This window comes from Ursus maritimus, unplaced genomic scaffold (assembly GCF_017311325.1).
Source record: "Ursus maritimus isolate PB19 unplaced genomic scaffold, ASM1731132v1 scaffold_13, whole genome shotgun sequence".
Classification (NCBI taxonomy): Eukaryota; Metazoa; Chordata; class Mammalia; order Carnivora; family Ursidae; genus Ursus; species Ursus maritimus.
The window spans coordinates 12,974,218-12,996,538 of NW_024423675.1; the positions used below are offsets into that span (position 1 = coordinate 12,974,218).

The 22,321-nt window shown below is 33.8% G+C and overlaps 1 protein-coding gene across 1 annotated transcript in view; it reads right to left on the bottom strand.

Annotated features, from left to right (window-relative positions):
• Positions 1-22,321, bottom strand: part of ASCC3 (activating signal cointegrator 1 complex subunit 3) — a 321,764-nt gene that overhangs the window by 200,088 nt on the left and 99,355 nt on the right. Inside the window, exon 11 of the mRNA XM_040627571.1 lies at positions 458-622. Coding sequence (XP_040483505.1) covers positions 458-622 — 165 coding nt within the window. The remainder of the gene's footprint in view (positions 1-457; positions 623-22,321) is intronic.

Sequence of the window (22,321 nt, forward strand, 5' to 3'; positions counted from 1 at the left end):
TTTTTTTTTTTTTTTTAGTAATTATTAAGATTATGTATACAAGGTGATTATACTTTATTTTATCTAGTATATCAGAAAAATTATAAATCATGTTCAGATTTTTTCAGGGGGTAGAAGTTGAGTGTAGACAGGAAAGAAGTGGAGGAAATCACTAATATTTGCCTATGTTCCATTATATTTTAATACTGCTTAGTCAATATTAGACTTAGCTTTGCAACAATGGTTTAGAAATTTTCCTGTATTTACTTTGGTTAATTTATAGAGACTTCAATAAAATAAGACTTGGAAGGAAGAAAGAAAGAGTACTTTCAACATGAAAACAAAACCTAAAGGTTTCTCCATACTAAAATTATCTTTATTCCCATGAATATACATATTAATATTTTTTGAATGCTATATTTAAGCTTATAAACTTACTCATCCCTCTAAAATAAGCTTAAAAATAACTTCCTCTTACCTGCCGTAAAGTACGTGCCACTATGCTTTCTAATACTGGTCCTCTATCTTCATGCAGCAAATGAACTTCATCAAGAATAAGGAGCTTTACAATTTGGGAAAGAGCTACATCTCCGACACTCTTTCTTGTCACTACATCCCATTTTTCTGGAGTGGTCACAAGCATCTATAAGGTAAGATGAATTAAAAAAGAGAAAAAGTCACATAGATTATATAAATTTCAAATGTGTCACTCAGAAAGAAATATGATTGGCAACCTTTATACAGATGAAATAAAAAGTGTTTAAAATATCCGGAATGATATGTAATTTACTGTAGACACTGTCACTTCAAGAGTAATATTTCATTTAGCTTCACTTAAGTTGTGATGTTAAGCAGTTATTTAAAACTCAATGATGAGTTTTAAAAAAATTGTAGTGAAGTGGGGCGCCTGGGTGGCACAGTCGTTAAGCATCTGCCTTTGGCTCAGGCCGTGATCCTGGCGTTCCGGGATCAAGCCCCACATCAGGCTCCTCCGCTGGAAGCCTGCTTCTTCCTCTCCCACTCCCCCTGCTTGTGTTCTCTCTCGCTAGCTGTCTGTCTCTGTCAAATAAATAAATAAAATCTTTAAAAAAAAAAAATCTTAAAAAAAAATTTCAGTGCAGTGTACAAAATACACAGCTTCTTTGAAAAGTGTCTTATGATGTAAAAACCAAATGATTCTGGGGCGCCTGGGTGGCTCAGTCAGTTAAGCCATCTGCCTTTGGCTCAGATCATGATCCCAGGACCCTGGAATCCAATCTTGCTTTGGGCTCTCTGCTCAGTGGGGAGCCTGATTCTCCCTCTCCCTCTGGCCCTCCCCTGCCCCTGCTCCTGAAAAGGGACAACGAAGTGAACCAAGTGTTAAAAGGCGATAAAAAAGAAACCAAGAATCCACTCTAGGAATGGTTACCTGTTTACACCTATCTAAATCTGAAGGAAACTTCACTACTGACAGAGTTTTCAAAAATTGCCCTTTATTATCAACTAGTATATGCAGTATTTCATACCAAAAATGAATACATATAATACAGCCCAACTGGCACATAATAGCAACCCAAAGACTGAGATTGGAGATTCCAGGGCATGTAGAGCAGGAGGTAAGCCCAAGCCATTTATGTGAGCCTCATAGTAGCAGACCATTTAATGTGAAACTGTAATTATAATTCTCTTAGCTTTTCGTATACTAAATTGTTTGTGTCCTCTAAAAGCATCCTGTTGCAGAGAAAAAGATGACAAGCTTAATACCTTCTACGATAGTAATACTACATTAGGAAATAAGCCAATATGTGGATAATTCAAAGAATACTAGATAACAAATCAAAATCAAAGCTTCTCGTGGCCAGTATATCAGGATTAGAGAGACTGATGATAGTCACAACTGAACTGTGCTTAGAAGGGGTTAACTGAGATGACGGTCTGATTGTTCTCTCATTTTTGTTATTTCACATCTGATTAAGTCACCTATGGGGACAATAATAACATTTTTTTTAGATTGGTACAAGTTATATATAAATTCTTAACAAATCCATAATCTAAATTTATCAACATGACCTGTTGCATTATTAGAGATATCACTGCTATCATTATGAAATGAACTATATCAACTACAAAATTTTGAAGCTGTACTTGAACAGAAATTAACAAACTATAGTGAAATGGATTAAGGAATTCATATCTAAGATATGAAATATTATAAATCCAAAGCTACTTAGTTCAGAGTTGCTAAAGCTAAATGGCAATATTGAGATCACATCAAATTTTACAGAAAAGATCTGCTGCTGCAATTACGTATAAACAGATGTATAATAAATTTTGAGACCTAAAATGGGTAGAAACATCCACTGTGCATTAAAGTCTCTAGTAACAAATTTAAATTGAACTTCTACTTTGAATAATGACAAATTTTAAATAATCCAAGATCTATTAATATAAATACACCCAGGGATTACTTACTAACAACCCTTTTCATAAAAATCCTGGAAGACATGCCTATCTGTTTTCAAAACAACAATTCTCTTACGCTGTACATTTAATATCAAAATTTAATAAGTAAGCTTATTAGTTACAAATGTTAGGAACAACACAGGGTACACTTTTTAATAATAAATACAAAGCTTGGCTACCTACCTCACCATGAACTTAGAGTACTATGCTAATACTGTCTTCTAATTAACTTTCGAGATGACGATGTGGCAACAAATTGCAAAATCAAATTTTTCTGCTATCAGAAAGTTATACCAAGGAAACCTTAAAAATCCATTTTAGCATTTTATTATACTTTACTTTCGGCATAGTGAGAAGAGGCTTCATTTATATTACTATTTCATCACTTCAGTTCCCTGAACTTAAAATGGCTAGAACATAAAGTATCAACATTTGCTTAATGAATTGGAACTCATGCAAGACATTTCCATCTGCTCTTATACTGGGGCATGGGTTAACTGTCAACATTTTTACTGTCAACTTAAATTTTTCTCAATACATGTACTTCTTCCCTCAGAAATACAAAAATCATTACTTGAAACTGTTCCAATTTTATCCTGTCCACTGGGAAAATGGTATAGTCGTAATGTTATATACTACCATTGTGTCAAAAATTTGGTGTATTTAGTTTTAAAATGCTCATCTATTTGACAGAAATACCAAGCGACCTAAGACCTGCCAGAACCAATTCATCTGGTAATTCACTTAAACATTAATAATAATAATAATAATAATAATAATAATAATAATAATATATTACGGGGAGCCTAGCTGGCTCAGTCATTAAGTGTCTGCCTTCGGTTCAGGTCATGATCCCAGGGTCCTGGGATCGAGCCCTGCATCGGGCTCCCTGCTCAACGGGAAGCCTGCTTCCCCCCCTCTAACTTCCCCTGCTTGTGTTCCCTCTCTTGCTGTCTCTTTTTCTGTCAAATAAATAAATAAAATCTTTTAAAAATAATATTTATTATTATTATTATTATTATTATTATTTCACCTTTTAAAACACTATGACCTAAGGGAAGTCACTTTATCTCTTCTTCCTTTTATTTTTCAGCTTTATTGAGATACTGAGATGTAACATATGTAAATTTAAGGTGCACATGTGATGATCTGATACAGGTGTATAATGCAAAATGATTACCATAGAAAGGTTAATTAACCCTCCCATCCCCTTACACAATTACCTGTGTGTTTGTGTGTGTGTGTGTGTGTGTGTGTGTGTTTATGTTTTATCACCTGTGTGTGATAACATTTAAGGTCCACTCTATTAATAACTTTCAAATTACCATTAGCATGCTAGTACATTAAATCCTGAGAACATATTCATCTTACAGCTGTAAGTTTATATCCCTTAACCAGTATCTCCCCATTTCCCCTATCTCCAGCCCTTGGCAACCACCACTCCACTACTGAAGTACAGCTTTTTTATATTCCGCATTTAAGTAAGAACACGCAGTATTGGCATAACGTCCTCAAGGTCCATCCATGTTGTCAAAAAGTTTGAGTTTCCCTCCTTTTTATGGCTAAGCAATATTCCATTGTACATATATAGCACATTTTCCTTATCCATTCATCTACTGGAGGACACTTAGGTTGTTCCCATGTCTTGGCTACTGTTGATAAGCTGCAAAGAACATGAGGGAACATGAGGATGTTGAATTTTGTCAAATGTTTTTTTTTTCTGCATCTGGTAAGATGATGGTATGATTCTTCTCTTTCATTCTATTAATATGATGAATTGGTCTGTTTAGATTTTCTTTCTTAATGAGTCAGTAGGTTGTATGCTTCTAGGAATTTATCCATTTTTCCTAGGTTGTCCAATTTACTGATGTAAAATTGCTCACAGTAGTCTCTTATGATCCTCTTTATCTCTATGGTATCCAAATTGGAAAGGAAGCAATAAAACTGTCACTATTTGCAGAAGACATGACACTATATATAGAAAACCCTAAAGACTCCACCAAAAAAACCCCTGTTAAAACTAATAAACTATTTCAGTAATGTTGCAGGATACAAAATAAATAGAAATCTATTGCATTTCTATAAATTAATAACAAACTATAATAGAAATGAAGAAAACAATCTCATTTACAATTGCATCAAAATGAATAAAATACCCGGGAATAAATTTAACCAAGGAGGTGAAAGATCTATACACTGAAAACTATAAGACACTGATGAAAGAAATTGATGAAGACACTAAGAATTAGCAAGATATTCTGTGTTCATGGATTGGAAGAATTAATATTGTTAAAAATGTCCACACTACCGAAGAATTAATATTGTTAAAAATGTCCACACTACCTAAAACAATCTATAGATTCAATGTAATCCCTATCAAAATCCCAACACTGTTTTTCATAGAACTAGAACAAAAAATTCTAAAATAGGTATGAAACCATAGAAGACCCAGAATAGACAAAGCAGTCTTGAGAAAGAAGAACAAAGCTGGAGGCATCACAGTCCCTGATTTCAAATTATATTACAAAGCTATAATAATCAAAAGAGTACAGTATAGGCCAAAAAAGAGTCACATATATAAATGGAACAGAAAAGAGAGCCCAGAAATAAACCCACACATAATATTGTCAATTAATTTACAACAAAGGAGCCAAGACTATACAGTGGGGAAAAGACAGTCTTCAAAAATGGTGTTGGAAAAACTGGATAGCCACATGCAAAAAAACGAAATCAGACCATTATCATACACCATGCACAGAAATTGACTGAGAATGGATAAAAGGCAGGAATTTAAGACCTAGTAACATAAAACTCCTAGAAGAAAACAAAGGAAGTAAGCTCCTTGACATTGGATTTTAGGATCTGACTCCAAAAGCAAAGGCAAAAAAAGAAAAAATCTATAAAGTGGGACTACATCAAACTAAAAAAACTTCTTCACAGCAATGGAAACCATCAATAAAATGAGAAGGCAGCCTACCAACTGGGAGAAAATATTTGCAAATCATATATCTGAGAAGGGGTTAATATCCAAAATAAATACTCGAACAACTCAACAGCAAAACAAACAAACAAAGTAATCTGATTTTAAAAAATGGGCAGAGGTCCTTAACAGACATTTTTCTAAAGAAGATATGCAGACGGCCAATAGGCGCATGAAAAGATATTCAACATCACTAATCATCAGGGAAATGTAAATTAAAACCACAATGAGAAATCACCTCCACATGTTAGAAGGCTATTATCAAAAAGACATGAAATAACAAGTGCTGGAGAGGCTGTGGAGAAAAGAAAGCCCCATACATTGTTGGTGGGCATGTAAACTGGTGGTGCCCTACTATGGAAAAGAGTATGGAGGTTCCTCAAAAATTAAAAATACAACTATCATATGATCCAGATAGTCCAGATATTCTGCTTAATCAGAAAATAATAACACTAATTTTTTTTTAAAGATTTTATTTATTTATTCGACAGAGATAGAGACAGGCAGCGAGAGAGGGAACACAAGCAGGGGGAGTGGGAGAGGAAGAAGCAGGCTTATAGCAGAGGAGCCTGATGTGGGGCTCGATCCCATAACGCCAGGATCACGCCCTGAGCCGAAGGCAGATGCTTAACCGCTGTGCCACCCAGGTGCCCCCAGAAAATAATAACACTAATTTAAAAAGATATGTGTACCTCTATGTTCACTACAGCTTTATTTACAATAGCCAAGATATGGAAACAACCTAAGTTATCATTAATAGATGAATGGATAAAGAAGATGTACACATACAATGGAATAATAGTCATAAAAGATAAGAAGGAAACTTACTATTTGCAACAACATGTATAGACCTTCAGGATATTATGCTAAGTGAAATAAATTAGAGAACGGTAAGTACCATACGATTTCACTTGTATGTGGAATCTAAAAAACAAAACAAATGAGCAAACAAGACCAAACACAACTTACCAATACACAGAACAGATTAGTTGTTATCAGAAGGGAAGAGGTTGGGGGTGGGTAGAATGGGTGAAGGTGGTGAAGTATATGGTGATGAATGATAAACAGACTCACTGTGGTGATCACTTTGCAGTGTATACAAAGAACAAATTATAAGGTTATAAACCACTTTTACAGCAAAAAAAAAATTAAAGAAATACAAGAAATTTTAAAGATAAATGTATACTTTCTTGCTTTTATAATATTTAAAATTGATTTTGAAATTTGTATGTAGACTCTAAAAAATGGGAAAATTGTTTAAGCTAATTACATAAAAAAACCAGAATGGTAAAATACCAAAATTTAGTCATTAAAATCCCATAGATTAATAATAGTATTACTAATAATAATGGTATTAATAATAGCATTACTATTATTTCATCAAATCTCAGGAGCCATTGATTATAAGCTACACCATCACTGTAAGTGTCATTAAGAAATTAAAAAAAAAACACTACAAGAAAATTTTTCTTTTCATCAAGATAAGTGTATTCTTTAATGCCCATGACCTATTTCATCCATTCTTCCACCCAGCTCCCCTCTAGTAATCATCAATTTGTTCTCTATAGTTAACAGTCTGTTTCTTGGTTTGTTTCTCTCTCCTTTTTTCTTTTCCTTTGCTTGTTTCTTTTGTTTCTTAAATTCCACCAATGAATGAGATTATATGGTATTTGTCTTTCTCTGATGTACTTCACTAACATTATACTCTCTAGCTTTATCCATGTTGTTGCAAATGGCAAGATTTCATTCTTTTTTAAGACTGAATATATTCCATTATGTATACTACTTCCTCTTTATCCATTAATCTATTGATGGACACTGGGGCTGCTTCCATAGTTTGGCTTTGTAAATGATGCCACAATAAACATAGGGGTGCATTTATTGCTTTGAAGTAGTGTTTTTGTATTTGGGGGATAAATACCCAATAGTCTGATTACTGGATGATAAATTAGTTTTATTTTTAATTTTTGAGGAACCTCCAAACTGTTTCCCACAGTGGCTGTACCAATTTTCAATCCCACCAACAAGGGTTACTTTTTGTCCACATCCTCTCTAATACTTGCTTCTTCTGTTGCTTCATTTTTAGCATGTATAAATGCAACAGATTTCTGTACATTTATTTTGTATCCCATGACTTTATTGAATTAACTTATCAGTTCCAGTATTTTTTTTTTTTTTTGGTGGTCTTCTCTCTATATAGTATCATATCAACCACAAATAGTGAGAGTTTTACTCCTTCCTTACCGATTTGGATGACTTTATTTCCTTATGTTGTCTAACTGTTGTGGCTAAGACTTCTAGTACTATTTTGAATAGAAGTGCTGAGACTGGACATCCTTGTCTTGTTCTTGACATTAGGGGAAACACTCAGTTTTTCACCACTAAATATGATAATGGCTCTGGGTTTTCCATATAAGGCCTTTACTATTTTGAGGTATGTTCCCTCTAGATCTACTTTGCAGAGGATTATTATCATGAACGGATGTTGCACATTGTCAAATACTTTTGCTGCATCTATTGAAATGATCATACGGTTTTTATCCTTTCTCTTATTGATGTGACAAATTGAGTTGTTTTGAGAATACTGAACCACCTTTCATGCCAGTATATGTCCCAATTGATCATGGCGTATGATTTTTTAAAATATATTGTTAAATTCAGTTTGCTAATATTTTGTTGAGGATTTTTACATCTAAATTCATCAGAGATACTGGCCTTTAGTTCTCCTTTTTTTGTGGTGTCTTTATCTGTTTTGTTATCAGGTTGATATTGGCCTCAGAGAATAAATTTGGAAGTTTTCCTTCCACTTCTATTTTTTGGAATAGTTTGTGAAGAATAGGTATTAACTCTTTAAACATTTTATAGAATTCTCTTGTGAAGCCATCTGGTCCTGGACTTTTGTTTGTTGAGAGTTTTTTTGATTACTGATTGAATTTCATTGCTGTTGATTAGTCTGTTCAAATGTTCCTTCTTTCTGTTTTAGTTTTGGTAGGTTATATGTTTCTAGGAATTCATTCATTTCTTCTAAGTTGTCCAATTTATTGGAATATAGATTTTCATAACATTTTAAAATTGTTTGTATTTCTGTGGTGCTGGTTATTATTTCTTCTCTTTCATTAGTGATTTTGTTTATTTGGGTTCTCTCTTTTTTAATGAGTCTGACTAGAGGTTTACCAATTTTGCTGATCTTTTCAAAGAACCAGCTCTTGGTTTCATTGATCTGTTCTGTTGTTTTTTTCAGTTTCTGCATCATTTATTTCTGCTCTAATCTTTATTATTTCCTTCCTTTTGCTGGGTTTGGGTTTGTTTGTTCTTTTTCTAGCTCTGTTATGTGTAATGTCAGGTTGTTTGAGATTTTTCTTTCTTTTTGAGGTAGGCCTGTATTGCTATAAACTTCCCTCTTAGAACCACTTTTGCCACATCTCAAAGATTTTGGACCACTATTTTCATTTGTTTCTACGTAATTTTTGATATCTTCTTTAATCTCTTGGTTGACCACCATTCATTATTTAGTAGCATGTTATTTAACTTCCACGTACTTGTGCTCTTTCCAGATTTTTTCTTCTGGTTGACTTCTATTTACATAGTGTTGTAGTCTGAAAATATGCATGGTATGACTTTGATTTTTTTGAATTTGTTGAGTCTTCTTTTGTGGCTTAATATGTGATCTGTTCTGGAGAATGTTCCATGTGTACTTGAAAAGTGTGTATTCTGCTATTTTAGGATGGAATGTTTGAATATGTATGTTAAGTCCATCTGGTCCAGTGTGTTTTTCAAAGCCACTGCTACCTTGTTGATTTTCTATTTAGATGATTTGTCCATCAATGTAAGTGGGATGTTAAAATCCCCTACTATTATTGTATTACTATCGATTACTTCATGTTTGTTATTAACTGTTTTATGTATTTAGATGCTCCAATGTCGGGTGCATAAATATTTACAATTGTTATATCCTCTTCTTTGAATGTCCCTTTTATCTTATATAGTGTCCTTCTTTGTCTCTTGTTACAGTCTTTGTTTTAAAGTCTCTTGTCCAATGTAAGTATTGCTGTTACAGCTTTCTTTTGACATCCATTTGCATGATAAATGTTTCTTCATCCCCTTACTTCCAATCTGCAAGTGTCTTTCAGTCTGAAATGAGTCTCTTATAGGCAGCAATAAATGGGTCTTATTTCTTTATCAACTCTGTCACCCTATGGCTTTTGATTGGAGCATTCAGTCCATTTACATTCAAAGTAGTTATTGATAGATATGTATTTATTATCATTTTGTTACTTGTTTTATGGCTGTTTCCACTATCAAGTGAATTTTTAAAATGTGTCTTACAATTAACGAAATATGGTACATTTAGTTGAAAATGGTAGGGATCTACTAATTAAACTAAAGAGCAATATTCAAGAACACTTGCTTAATATATCTTCTCTGGTGAAAACAGTCATTCTGGAACTGTTACAAATCACATTCTAATGTTATAGATGTAGACCAGGCAACAGTTTGCAGGATTTAGGAATTCTATCTTCCTTTTTAAAATACATAATCACATATCCACTCAACCAACAAGTTTATAAATTACATGAATGTTTTAATTTAAAGAATAAAGCTAAAATGTCACACAGTTTAGATTCAATAAACATATATAATTATAATTACAGTTATACTAACCTCTGCTATACAAATGTCAGCTCTGATTGATGGCAACAGCCCCCATAATGGAATCTGACAACTTGCAAATTATACCTGCCCCTGGGGACACTACAGCAAATCAGTTAGTTCCAACTATTTCCTTTTGTACATTTTTATGTTCCTTCCTCTCCCATCAATTCACATGCAGGAGTACCTGCTCACACGTGTAGAACACAAAGTCTTCTGAAGTATCTAGTTTTATTTATTTATGTCAAGGACCACAGCTTTCAATTATAAAATAAAAATATAGAAATTAATTGAAAAATCTTCAAGTAGAGAAGTATTTTTACCTCGTATTCTTTGTTGGAAGTACAGATGTGATCAAGCTAAAGCATAAAGAATGTAATCTGAAATGTATCTTGGTATTTTCACACTAGCAAAAAAACTGATACTATTTTCAGTTAATATTTCACAGGTAACATTTACTAAATAAACAAAGGGTAACTCAATAAGAAATTTGAACTTTTGAAGGAACAGAGCACAGAGTGCTGAGAGTAAAGAAGAAACATTTAAAATACTTTCTAGATTACACGTGTTTATAGCTGTAGTGTAATTCTCTTTGCAGTTCTTTTTGTTGATTTAAAATACTTTCCAACAATCTCAGGACATACATACTGAAGTCTAGCCTCAAGCAGTATAAGCCTAAAAGGATACAATACTTGGTTACCCTAAAACATAATTACACATAATAGAGAACACTACAAAAATTGTTTTATGTTGTTGCGCATACAAGCCATAAAGACCTTGCTCTAAATGCCTGTCCATAATACCCCAGTATTTCGTTCCATTAAAGTCTCATAGAGCAAGGGTCTGAAACAATTTACAATGATTCCTCTTCTGTTTACTCATAATGACAGATTTTTGACATGTGAATAATTTGTGGTAGAAACTGGTCCTGTGGTTAAGTTCTATTCTGTACAATTGGGGTATGATTCATAGAGTACAGGTTTCCTTGTTCTACTTCAGTTTTTTTTTTTTTTCTCTTCACTGCCACATGTACAAAGCTCAGTTTGAGGATCAATTTCTTCCTAAAACACTTTAAAATGTCATATTGCAATGCCAAACTACTAAAACTTCAAATGTGATTTGCTAAAGATGTATTCTGCAGTAATTCTTAAGTAATTCAAATTACCAATTTTACCTCTTCAAACTAATACCAGACTTTCACTACTGAGAGATTTTGCCAATTCACAAATAATTAATCAAAAGTTTGTTAGTGGTCTATACCACTGGGCAGGAGAGACAGATGAAGGAAGGATTCTAACAACTTATCAACAAATTATGGCAAAACCTTAGCTGCTGAAAACTACTGCAATTTAGAAACTAAGGTGCCCCTACTGTATATCTACTTCTATTATTTAAATCCTTTCTATTTTATTTAGAAAAAGAACAAAGGCAGGACACGTGTTCTATTTAATCACAACTTATGGTTATCCAAGGGAGAGCTTCTCTATACAAGTCTATAAATAACTCAACGTCTATAGACAGGTGTCTGTGGTTAGGAATACGAAGATAAAGGCAAGACGTTTAAAAGCTTATACTATAAGGAGAAACACAGCAAAGAAGAAATGAAATGTTGTCCAAACTCTTTCTCACACTATGTTACAAAATGAAATGGCCAATGACTGGGCAGCTGACCCTGCTCAACCAACTGATGCTGCCTCTGCCCACAACTCAGAGCCAATATGACTACGGTGCAGATCCAAATGAAATTGTACATTGTTCTGCATTTTTTCCTCCATTTCCTACAATCTTACAAAGTTAGAGCACCGAAAAAGAGACCAAACAAACAACAATTACTTGTTACTGGCTTTGAAGTGACTTAAACAGAAATTCACATACACTAAAGAGAGGCTTAGAAAAGTGATAAAGGAGAAAAGGAAATATGCCCCAAGCAAATACAGTGTCAAGAAATCACCCAACTGAAAAAGAAAAACTTGGAGCCATGTCAGCAAAAAAGTACCACTGGAATTTTAGTGTTCATCCCCTCCCCCAGAAACATCAATTTGAACAACTATCCGTGCATAAAAATAACTTCACAAGAGCTAAGGATTCCAAGTAAGGGATTACAGCACGTGGGTGCAGTACAGAAATAAGAAAAGATGTACTAAGGAGAGTAGGAAGGATAGATTCACATCACCCCCTATTACCCCTCCTCTAAACCCAGGCAGCCCAGGGCAGAGATACCTTCCTCCATTGGAGAAAGAAAGTAATGTAGATGTCCCTTTTCATCGTAGGCCCCAGAGCTGGCCTGCTCCAGCACCAGGCCAATCCCAAGGCCTTTAAGTGCTCCCTGCTGGCTCCTGCAAACCTAGGCCCCTGGCACACCCTAGCACCCACTGGCTTTAGCAGCCCACGGCAGTTCCTGCAGCCCCAGAAAGCATCCATGGTACGGGCCAGCAGCAAGCTTCTGTGAACCCTGGCCCATGTACATGCAAAAGTGCTCAACATCGCTAATCATGGAAATGCAAATCAAAACCACAATGAGACATCACCTAATACCTGTTAGGAGGATTATTACTAAAACGGATACCAGCAAGTATAGCAGGAAACTGCTCCCCAAGTGATTCTGGTATTGCAACTTGAGTTAAGAAAACAGTTAACTAAACTGTTTTCACTATACTATCCAGATTTCTTTTAAGCAAATCACTAGCCAAAATGATTTTATTACGCTAACTGCAATGGCTCGGAGTTGAAGTTACACTGTAGTTTTGCCTCCATGGGGTATCTTCATTACCTTACAAATTCATCATGAAGACACAGCTTTGTATCTTGATTGGTATTTGTTAATGATGCTTAATATCTTATTTTTTTGAAACTGTGCATTTTCCCCTTGTAGGAATTGTCTCTTTTTGTATTTAGTGTTTATATCATCAAATTGCATAACCTAAACTTTTAATGGAGATATTAACTATAACTAGTGTTGTCATTTTAGAGGTAATATGGCAAAATCTTTCAAAATTTAAAATGCACAAATCCTAGGTCCAGCAATCTCACTTCCAGAATTCTATCCTCGATAAAAGGCCTGAACACACAAATAGACATTCATGAAGTTTTTTAGAAAGCAATAATGTAGATCTATACATATTGATATTAAGTGAAAAAGCAAAATATTATACATTTTATACAGATACACACAAATGTATAAAGTATGATTCCATTTTTATTATGCTAAAATACACACACACACACACACACACACACACACACACACACATTTCTCCACATTCTCCAGGTCTTGAGGTGAAATGTTTAGGAGGTTTTTCTTAAACCAAAATACCCTATTAATATTTCCCTTTCATAGGCTTCTCTGGCATCTCTGTGCCCAAATTTTCTATTTTAGCATTTATTACATATATTGTTTGCTTAAATATTTGTCTCCTTCAGTAGGCCACAGGTACTAAAAAGGCAAGGACAGTGACTGTCTCGACAGCTATTGTAACCACAATGTCTTGAAATGGGCTGGTACATGGTACATACTCAAGAACTGCTGATGAATTATATTTTTTTGCAGGTAATTATTAACCTCATAACACTGGTGGTTAACTCTTCTTTCCTAATAAGAAAATAGAACAAATATTTCTATATTTAATAGGATTTATACAATTTACACACACACACACACACACACACTGTCACATAACGGATTTTGTGAATTAGCCAGAAAATGCTCTCCTTTCTAAATCTGTTCATGCACACTTACCAAATGGAAAAAAATCTAAAAACTTATTCAAGGAAAGAGGCTTATTTACTGAGTCCTGGACAAAGAAGACACTGGCGCCCACACTGCTTATCCTGTGTTTTGGGGGATGATAATCTCAGTATCCGCATGTTATTTCCCTTAGATGAATGTTGTTAAGAAACGATGAGATTTTAATGGCTCCTCTTGGATTAACTTAAACTAAGTGGACTGGCTCTTTGTCTTTTTGGGAAAAGCAGAATCGTATCTCAGAGTATCACTCAAAAAGGAATGAATATAATTTGAACATCCTGTAATCAGGACTTACAGATTTTTATAATGCTCCTTTCCTGCCCTCCCACCCCTACTTTACCAAGCCTACCCCAGGCCTTTCCCAAGAGAACAGGCCAACATTTCTCTTCCTTATGTCCCATAAGGCAATAGTTGAGGTTTCCTAACTTAATTTCCTCCAAAGCAAGGAAGAAGAGTGGGTATTCCTATTAATGGACCGAAACTTTAATTCTAGAAACACAATTTATCGATACTTCTAAATCTAAGTAACCTTATGGGCATGTCTCATTTATCAATACATTACCTCTGATATACTGTGAATGTTTAATGAGAGCACATTCAATATCTTTCAGTGATGTACTTATCAAGTATTTATTGTGTATCTACTACCACAAATCTTAGTTTCCTCCATAATAAAATGAAGAAAATAACAGTACCTACGTATCGGGATTATAATGAAAATGAAACACATAATACACACAAAATATTTAGAATAATGCCTGATAGGGATCCATCATTAGCATCATCCTCTTGTTCCTCATTGTAATGCACCAGACACTATGCTATATACTATGCAATGGTGAGGTAAGATAAAGGCAGACAGATAAAGCCCTTGATCTCAAAAGGCTTACATTGTAATACAGCTGGAGTGGCAATAGGCATTATACAATAAAACCGAAAAATACAAAATTTTACTTCTGATAAGCTACTAAGGATAACTTACTACTTAGATACTATCCAGTGATACAACAAATCATAATAGGAAAATTTGACCTAACCAGAGAAATCAGAAAATGCTTTATTAAAAAAGCAAAATTAGATTTAACATCTCAAAGATGAAAGGGCATTAATTACTTAAAGGAGAAAAAAAACAGTTACGGGCAGAAGCGAAGCATGTACATAGAACAGATAGGGGAAAACATGGGTGGAAGAGAGTGAAGATAGGCAGCGTATATGGTTAGAGCAAAGAGGATGAGAGGACTGGAGCTTGGTGGAAATGAGATGGGCAGGGACAGACTATGCACAGCCTTTCAGCCCCTTCTAGGAGTTGTATTCTTTTCATGCTGTAGGGGAGACTGGAGAACTATGAATGGCTTTCTTTTCCTTTTTTCTTTTTTTTCTTTTTTTTTTTTTCTTTTCTTTTCCTTTCTTTTCTCCTCCTTTCCTCTCCCCTCCCCTCCTCTCCCCTCCCCTCCTCTCCCCTCCCCTTCCCATCCCATCCCATCCCATCCCATTCATTCATTTTGAATTGTCGTTGTTCTTCATAGGACACGGTATGAGAGTGAAAAGGGAAAGAGTAAAACTGACCAGGTTGCATTTCTGGCTAAGGGGAAAGAATAGGATGGAGCAGACTGGATGCTGGTACCCCCCTTACAATACTATAGAAGTGATCAAGGTGAGAGATGACAGAAGCTCAGAGGGTTAGTGAAGATGGAGAGAATATGGATGAATGTGAGAAAAATACAGGAGATAAAATCAATAATTCATAGGAATTGGTGCTGGACTGACTATATTCACCTTATACTTACATATAGACTATACTTAAGTATTATTTTTCCCAAGGAAAAGTAACATATAAACATTTTCTGCAGAAAATTCCCCGTGTCAGATATTTTACATCTCTCTGCTATCATCCTGGTTCACTATGAAATAATCGCAAATGAAACATTAATACCCGATATGGCTGCAAGTTAGTCTCTGAGAAAAATTTTCAAACTTGATAATATAACAGAAGAAAATTAAGAGTTGTTTAGCCTCTTCATCTTTTCTAGGTCATTAACTGCCAACACTGTTACTTACGTGACAAACTACTTTTTTACAGATTTGCCTCAATAGATGTAGGACAACAAGTGGAGGTAAAAAAACCAAAATATAAAGGAATATTAGAATCTGACACCTGTTATTTATTAACAATGATTAGCCTTTCAAAAATTTTAAATATTTTGCAGATTTCAAAATAGCCTAGATAGTCTTTGAAAATGAAAGAAAAACACTACTCTATGGGATCTGCAATGACAAAAAACCACAGACAATCTACCCTACTTAATATTTGGTCATATTACTGAGGAGGATAAAAGTAATTTTTCAAAATGATACTAATGTTTGTGGTTAGCAAGTTCCCATTTTACAACTTACTGGTGACAGGATTTTTCAAAAATTTAATAAGTAACAAGACGACTTAGAATGAGCATCATAAATATTGGATATTTATTTTTGCTTCCTTGTTTATAGGGAAACTAGACTGCTTTTAAGCATGCTATGCATTGCATTATTTTATAATAGTAGACATTGTTATATTTTACTTTGGGAGGAAGAAAACACTAAGCTTTTCATTGGTTTTTGGTCTGTATTTGGGTAAGTATGTAGCATGATAAACTTTGCAAGCAGTTTGAAATTTGTAATCTTGAAGTAATTTAAAAATAAATTTTGTAATGCTTTACTCTTTTTACATAATGTCCATAAGAATATAAAATAATCACATGATAGGAAAAAAAGGTAACTAGAAGTTGGTATAAAACAGACAAAAAGAAAAATAGAAACCATTAATAGAATAGGACCCCACTCCTCTCTCCACTAATACAATGATACAAGCTATTATTCTGCAAAGTAATACTCAAGAAATAGGCAAGTTGTTATTCTTTTTTTTTTTTTTTTTTTTTTTTTTTTTTTTTTTAGTAAAGGCAAAGATAATTAGATTCCTGAATGTTTTTAAATTATACTCAGGAAAAGGGTCTCAAATAATATACAATTTGTATTCACAAAACAGATTTTTATGCATCAAAAATTAAAGTTCTATCATAACCCCCTCTAATCCAACTATATTAAGAAGTACAAAACAGTTAAAAACAGTGGTTTAAGTGTGTGTGTGTGTGTGTGTGTGTGCGCGCGCACACGCGCGCGTTGTGTATGGCAGTGGACTTTTTTACTCAAAGGATTTTAATGTATTTTATGAGTAGCTATTAAACCTTGCAAAAGTAAAAATAATCCATAACTAACACTACAAATTCCATGATGCTTCAAAGTAATTTATAGCTTACTTACTAATAAAAGTAATGAGACATTCTTCAAAATAGAACTCTCATTACTTCTTAATGGCATGCATTAAAATGCAGGAAATGGTTGTCCTGGTAAATAATATTTACATTTCATCGGGGATTTTAAAAGTGGTAGCTTTCGAATTCCATTATGTTTAAGCACATGGCTAAAGCTTTTTAAACTAATCATTCTTCTTAAAGATCGGCTGCTTTCAGATTTCAGGTTCTATTCCCATTTTTTAGCTCTCTAAATAAAAAGAAGCTTAAAATTTTCATTTTGGGGGCACCTGGGTGGCTCACGAGGTCCAACTCTTTGATTTTAGTTCAGGTCTTAAGATCAAGCCCCACGCTGGGCTCTGCGCGGAGCATGGAACCTGCTTGAGATTCTCTCTCTCCTTCTCCCTCTGCCCCTCCCTGCTTGCAATTACTCTCTCTCTCTCTCTCAAAAAAAAAAAAAAATCATTTTGGTTATTAGTTGCATTACACTGCAAATGTAGATAGGAAAAAAACCCTAGAAAAACCGAAATGTTTAGTTAATAAAGGACTGAAAAAACAGTTACTGCCACCAAAAACACACTAATATTTGTGCAGTCACTTGAAATATTAAGCCTAAATAGTGAAGAATCAACTTCAAAATATAAGAGAATATTATGGTTGTCTTTTATTCTTGTTGTGAAATAAGTACTATTAAAAACAAATCCCAAAATCAAACAAATGTAGACACCTGGCAAAATAAGCAACATTATAACAAATATAAATACCACAGTAATTCCTAAACTAAAACCATATCCCAGAATATTTAGATTTCATCATTAAGACTAGGTTTTTCAACTGATTTGAAAATTGTATCTATGCTGAAGTAGCTTAGTGAATAGTGATTTCAAATGATTCTTAACTGATTTATGAAGCAGGTACACAGTACTTCAGTGAGCTAAGTGATTTTATGTTGAATGTCAGTTATAGATGGCATACATTCAGATCTTTACAAAACCCAGAAGTTGAAACAAATCTTTTGTGCTGATAAAATCTATATTGTGCATCACTTTTACTTCCTCTTAGTTTTTTATTCCATATTTTATTAGCATGCAGTTTAAATTTATATTTTCTTTTAGCTCTTCATACCAAATAGAGCCACTGGGTGAGTGAGGGAGGTGGGGGAGAGGTGATGATTACTATAAGTGAGTTGCAAAACTATGCCGGGTTTTTCAGAGCAAAATATAATCAACAGCAATATGGCGATCTCAGTGCCTATATATGTAATATAAAGAGACAGGGACTGAAAGTTAGGCTTGTTTCTAGTATGGCTATAGTTAACGATAAAAAAGGATAACATCAAATTTTTTAATGAGAAACTATGAAATGACAAATCAATGAAAACGCTATTCCTAGTTACAAATTTGAATGTACTAAAATGTTGGGTCTCCACCCCACCCCAGCAAAATGAAATTAAAAAAAAAAAAAATGTTGGCCCCTACAAGGTTATTTTGCAATTTTCAATGTTTTCTTAAGCATTTATGCCAATCTCAACTGTTTAATTAAAAACTGCATCAAAACTGGTTCAGAATCTAGAGCCTGACATTGTAAACACTCCCTTAAAATGAAGCCCAGAGAATGTAAGCCTAAATTCTATGACAGGGGAGTGGCTTAGCAGTGATGGCTTTTCTTGACTTTGGCAGGACCTTCTGTATCCTGGAATTACCTGTCCTATAACAAAAGAAAAAACATATGTATGCACCTAACTGCTTCAGCTTCTACTCTCTATACTGCCACAATGCTTCCTTTAAGCACTACACTGTCACTGTCCAATAGAACTTTCTATGATGGCAGTAATGGTCTATGCCTGCATTATCTAATTTGGTAACCACTGAGCAGCTGAAATGAGGCTAGTGCAAATGAGGGACTTAAGTTTTAATTTTATAAAATTTTACTTAATTTTAATTTAAAAAGTTACATGTGGCCATTGGCTACTGTACTGAACAGCAGTGCTCTGTATTCCCAATTTAATAAATTAAGAATACATGGTTTGTGTTGAATACAGCAGGTCTGTGTGTATGGTCCTTTCACAATCATCAGTAATCCACTCTGTATGGCTAGTTAATGTCATTAAAATTGTTGTAGATATGTATCTACTGACACGAATCACTGTGTATGGTATGTTGTTAAATAAATAAGATATAAAGTAATTTATTTGCATGGTTTTATTAAAAGAAAGTTAATGCTTATCAAGAACTCACATGCCAAGCACTGTTCTAAACAATTCACACATATAAAGTCAAATAACAACTTTCACTTACCATTATGTCATACTACCTTTCATTAAATATATAAATATAATATATATTAGTACAAAAATGAGAAGTGAAAAGTGTGTATTTATAATAACTTGTGATTGGATATGTTATGTTACTTTTGTCTATTTTTAAATTTCCTGTGATGAAAGAATATGTGTTGAAATGACATAAAAACAATAAAAAAACAAAATATTAAAAACAAATTAAATACTTAGGATCTATAATCCTAGCATGTTATGGGCAACCTTCCCCAATTTTTCAAAACATCTCATAGATTCAGATTTTGAGGACTTAATCCCAGGTGAATCCAGAATACAAAGCACTATGACTTACAATGTATAAGGTGCTTAATATTTCCTTAAAATATAAAAAAGAAGCATTTACAATATGTAAATTAGACAGTAATGAGAATTAGAATAACATAGGAAATAATTTTTGGTTATTTTATTTTTTAAACATAGCAGTTCCAAGATTAGCTTGCATTCAGATTTGCTTTGAAAAGTAGAGGAAAAAAAGTTATAATTGGAATACCAACAACTAGATAACCCATGGCCCATCCTATGAGTAATTCTAGGGGAGGATATCACATACATGTCTATCACATAACAATAGATAAGACAAAGAAGACTTTCAATCAATCTCTGGACTTAAAGAATACATCCAATCAATCTCTGGACTTAAAGAAATATAAGTCCATGCTCATGGTTAAAATTGAGGAAGGCATTTGTGATAGTTTGATAAATGTCAGTGTAAAGGAATCCCTTAATCCGGAGTCCAAGAAGAATCAACTCAAACACTAGAAGAGAAAGTTTTATTCCTGACCCTATCAGCTTCTTATAGTTTCTGAGATATCCCTCAGTGTCCAACCTGCTATGAATGACTGCGTAAATAAATGTAAGTAAATAAGAGTAAATAAACTCTTAAGTAAAAGTCACCAGAAGTGTACGGTTAACTTAGTATATCCAATAAAGGGAATACTGTGTACCTATCAAATGCCATGCAATATGAGCTAATATTCAATGATATGCAAAAATGTTTACTGGAAAAAGTGTAACAAAATATACACAACTTTCATTTTTTGAAGTTTTACATATTTGCCTAGAAAAAAGATTAAGAGGATATATACTAAACTTTGTAATTTTCTGTATTTTTTTAACTTTTCTACAATGAGCATGTATCCTTTTGAAGTCAGAAAAAAATCTGAAGTATGAAAATTCTCAAAATAAACATTAAATTCAGACTGATCTTAAAAAGTGTCACAGAGTTCCAGTTGTAAAAATACGCAACAAAACATATGGAAAATGACATTTAGGATACAAAATGGTCTAAACTATAGGATCTCACATAATACATATCATACTACATACAGGCATGCCGTCTAATGTTCTCATGACTTTGATAATCCAAGAAAAACAGGTAGTAAATATTTCTATGTAATGATTTTAACCAAGGTTCAAATCAATGATGACTACAAGTACATTCAGTTTTCTTTCTAAAAACTATTTATGGCTGTAGGGGCACAAAGCTCTACAAAAATATGATTTCATATATTCCAGTTTTGACATATAAAAAGAATTTTTTACAGACATGCACAAACTACAAATTCAAAAGAAGCTATTTAGATCAGTCCCAGAAAGCATAGCTCCCTACAATTCCTAAAATTAACCAGCCTCGTGCTGCATTTTAGGTTTACAGCAACTTTTTGCTTCTGATGCAGTGTTTGTGAGACAAGAGCCTTTGTCATTCCAGTTGCTGTTCCTCTGTAGGTAACATGTTTCTCTTAATCCTCTTTCAAGATTCTTTCTTTGTTTGTAGTTTACAGAAATTTGATTATGATGTATCGAGTTGTAGATTTTTGGGGTTCATAGTTTAGTATTTCGTTAGCTTCTTGAGTCTGTAGGTTTGTCAAATTTGGAAACTTTGAACTTCTCTTTCTTCAGCCCCTCATTCTTTCTCCTCTCCTTGGACTCCATGGACAAGAATGTTAGATCTTTTGTTATAGTCCCACAGGACCCAAAGATCAGTTCATTTTTTTTCAATCTATTTTCTCTCTGTTGTTCAGATTTGATAAATTCTTTGATACATCTTTGAGTTCACTGATTTTCATCCGTTGTCTACATTCTTGCTATTGAGCCCTTGCAGTGAGTTTTTAATTTAGGTTGTTATAGTTTTCATTTCTAAACTTTCTATTTGGTTTTTCTTTGCTGAGACTTATTTTCTTTTCAGTTATTTCAAGTATGTTCCAGACTGCTCCCTGAAGAATTTTTCTGATAGTTGCTTTAAATGTTTTGTCAGGTAATTCTGACAGATGGGAAGGTAAACAGATGTAAAATACGAAGTTAACATTTTCTCAGCAGACAGTTTTGTATCCGAGCACATCAGAGGACAAGGTAACTTTTTGTAAGAAGAGCGAGTTGGGTTTTAAATATGTTGAGCATGGGAAGATTGTTGAAGTTTATAAACATAACTGAATTAGAAGGGCAGAGTAGTCCAAAAGGACTCCAGAAACATTCCTGGAATTAGAAATATTATGTCACATAATGGGTTTTCATTATGTAATTCCTAATGTATCTGGTGAAATGTGTTAAATGCTCTGTACCTAGAGATTAGGATTTTCTGAATCTCATTAACTTTGCCCTCCTAGTTCTGTAAAAGATTCAATTTTTTTTTTTACAGGAGCATATTAAAAAAAATACAAAACAGCAAGATGATGTAAACTAAAGTTTAGGTAAGAAGGCTAGTAGGGTAAAGGAAAATACAGGCCAGGTTAAAAAGAGAAGCCAAGAACAATACTAATTCAATAATGCATACAACAAAGTTGAGGGAGGCCTGACCAAGCTTATAAATTACAGTGGCCATTTGCTTAGAAGAAGCCATTCTTCTAAGAGGCAAAAATATTTCCCAAGAGCCTTAAAGAGAGAAAAATCAGTACTCTAATGAA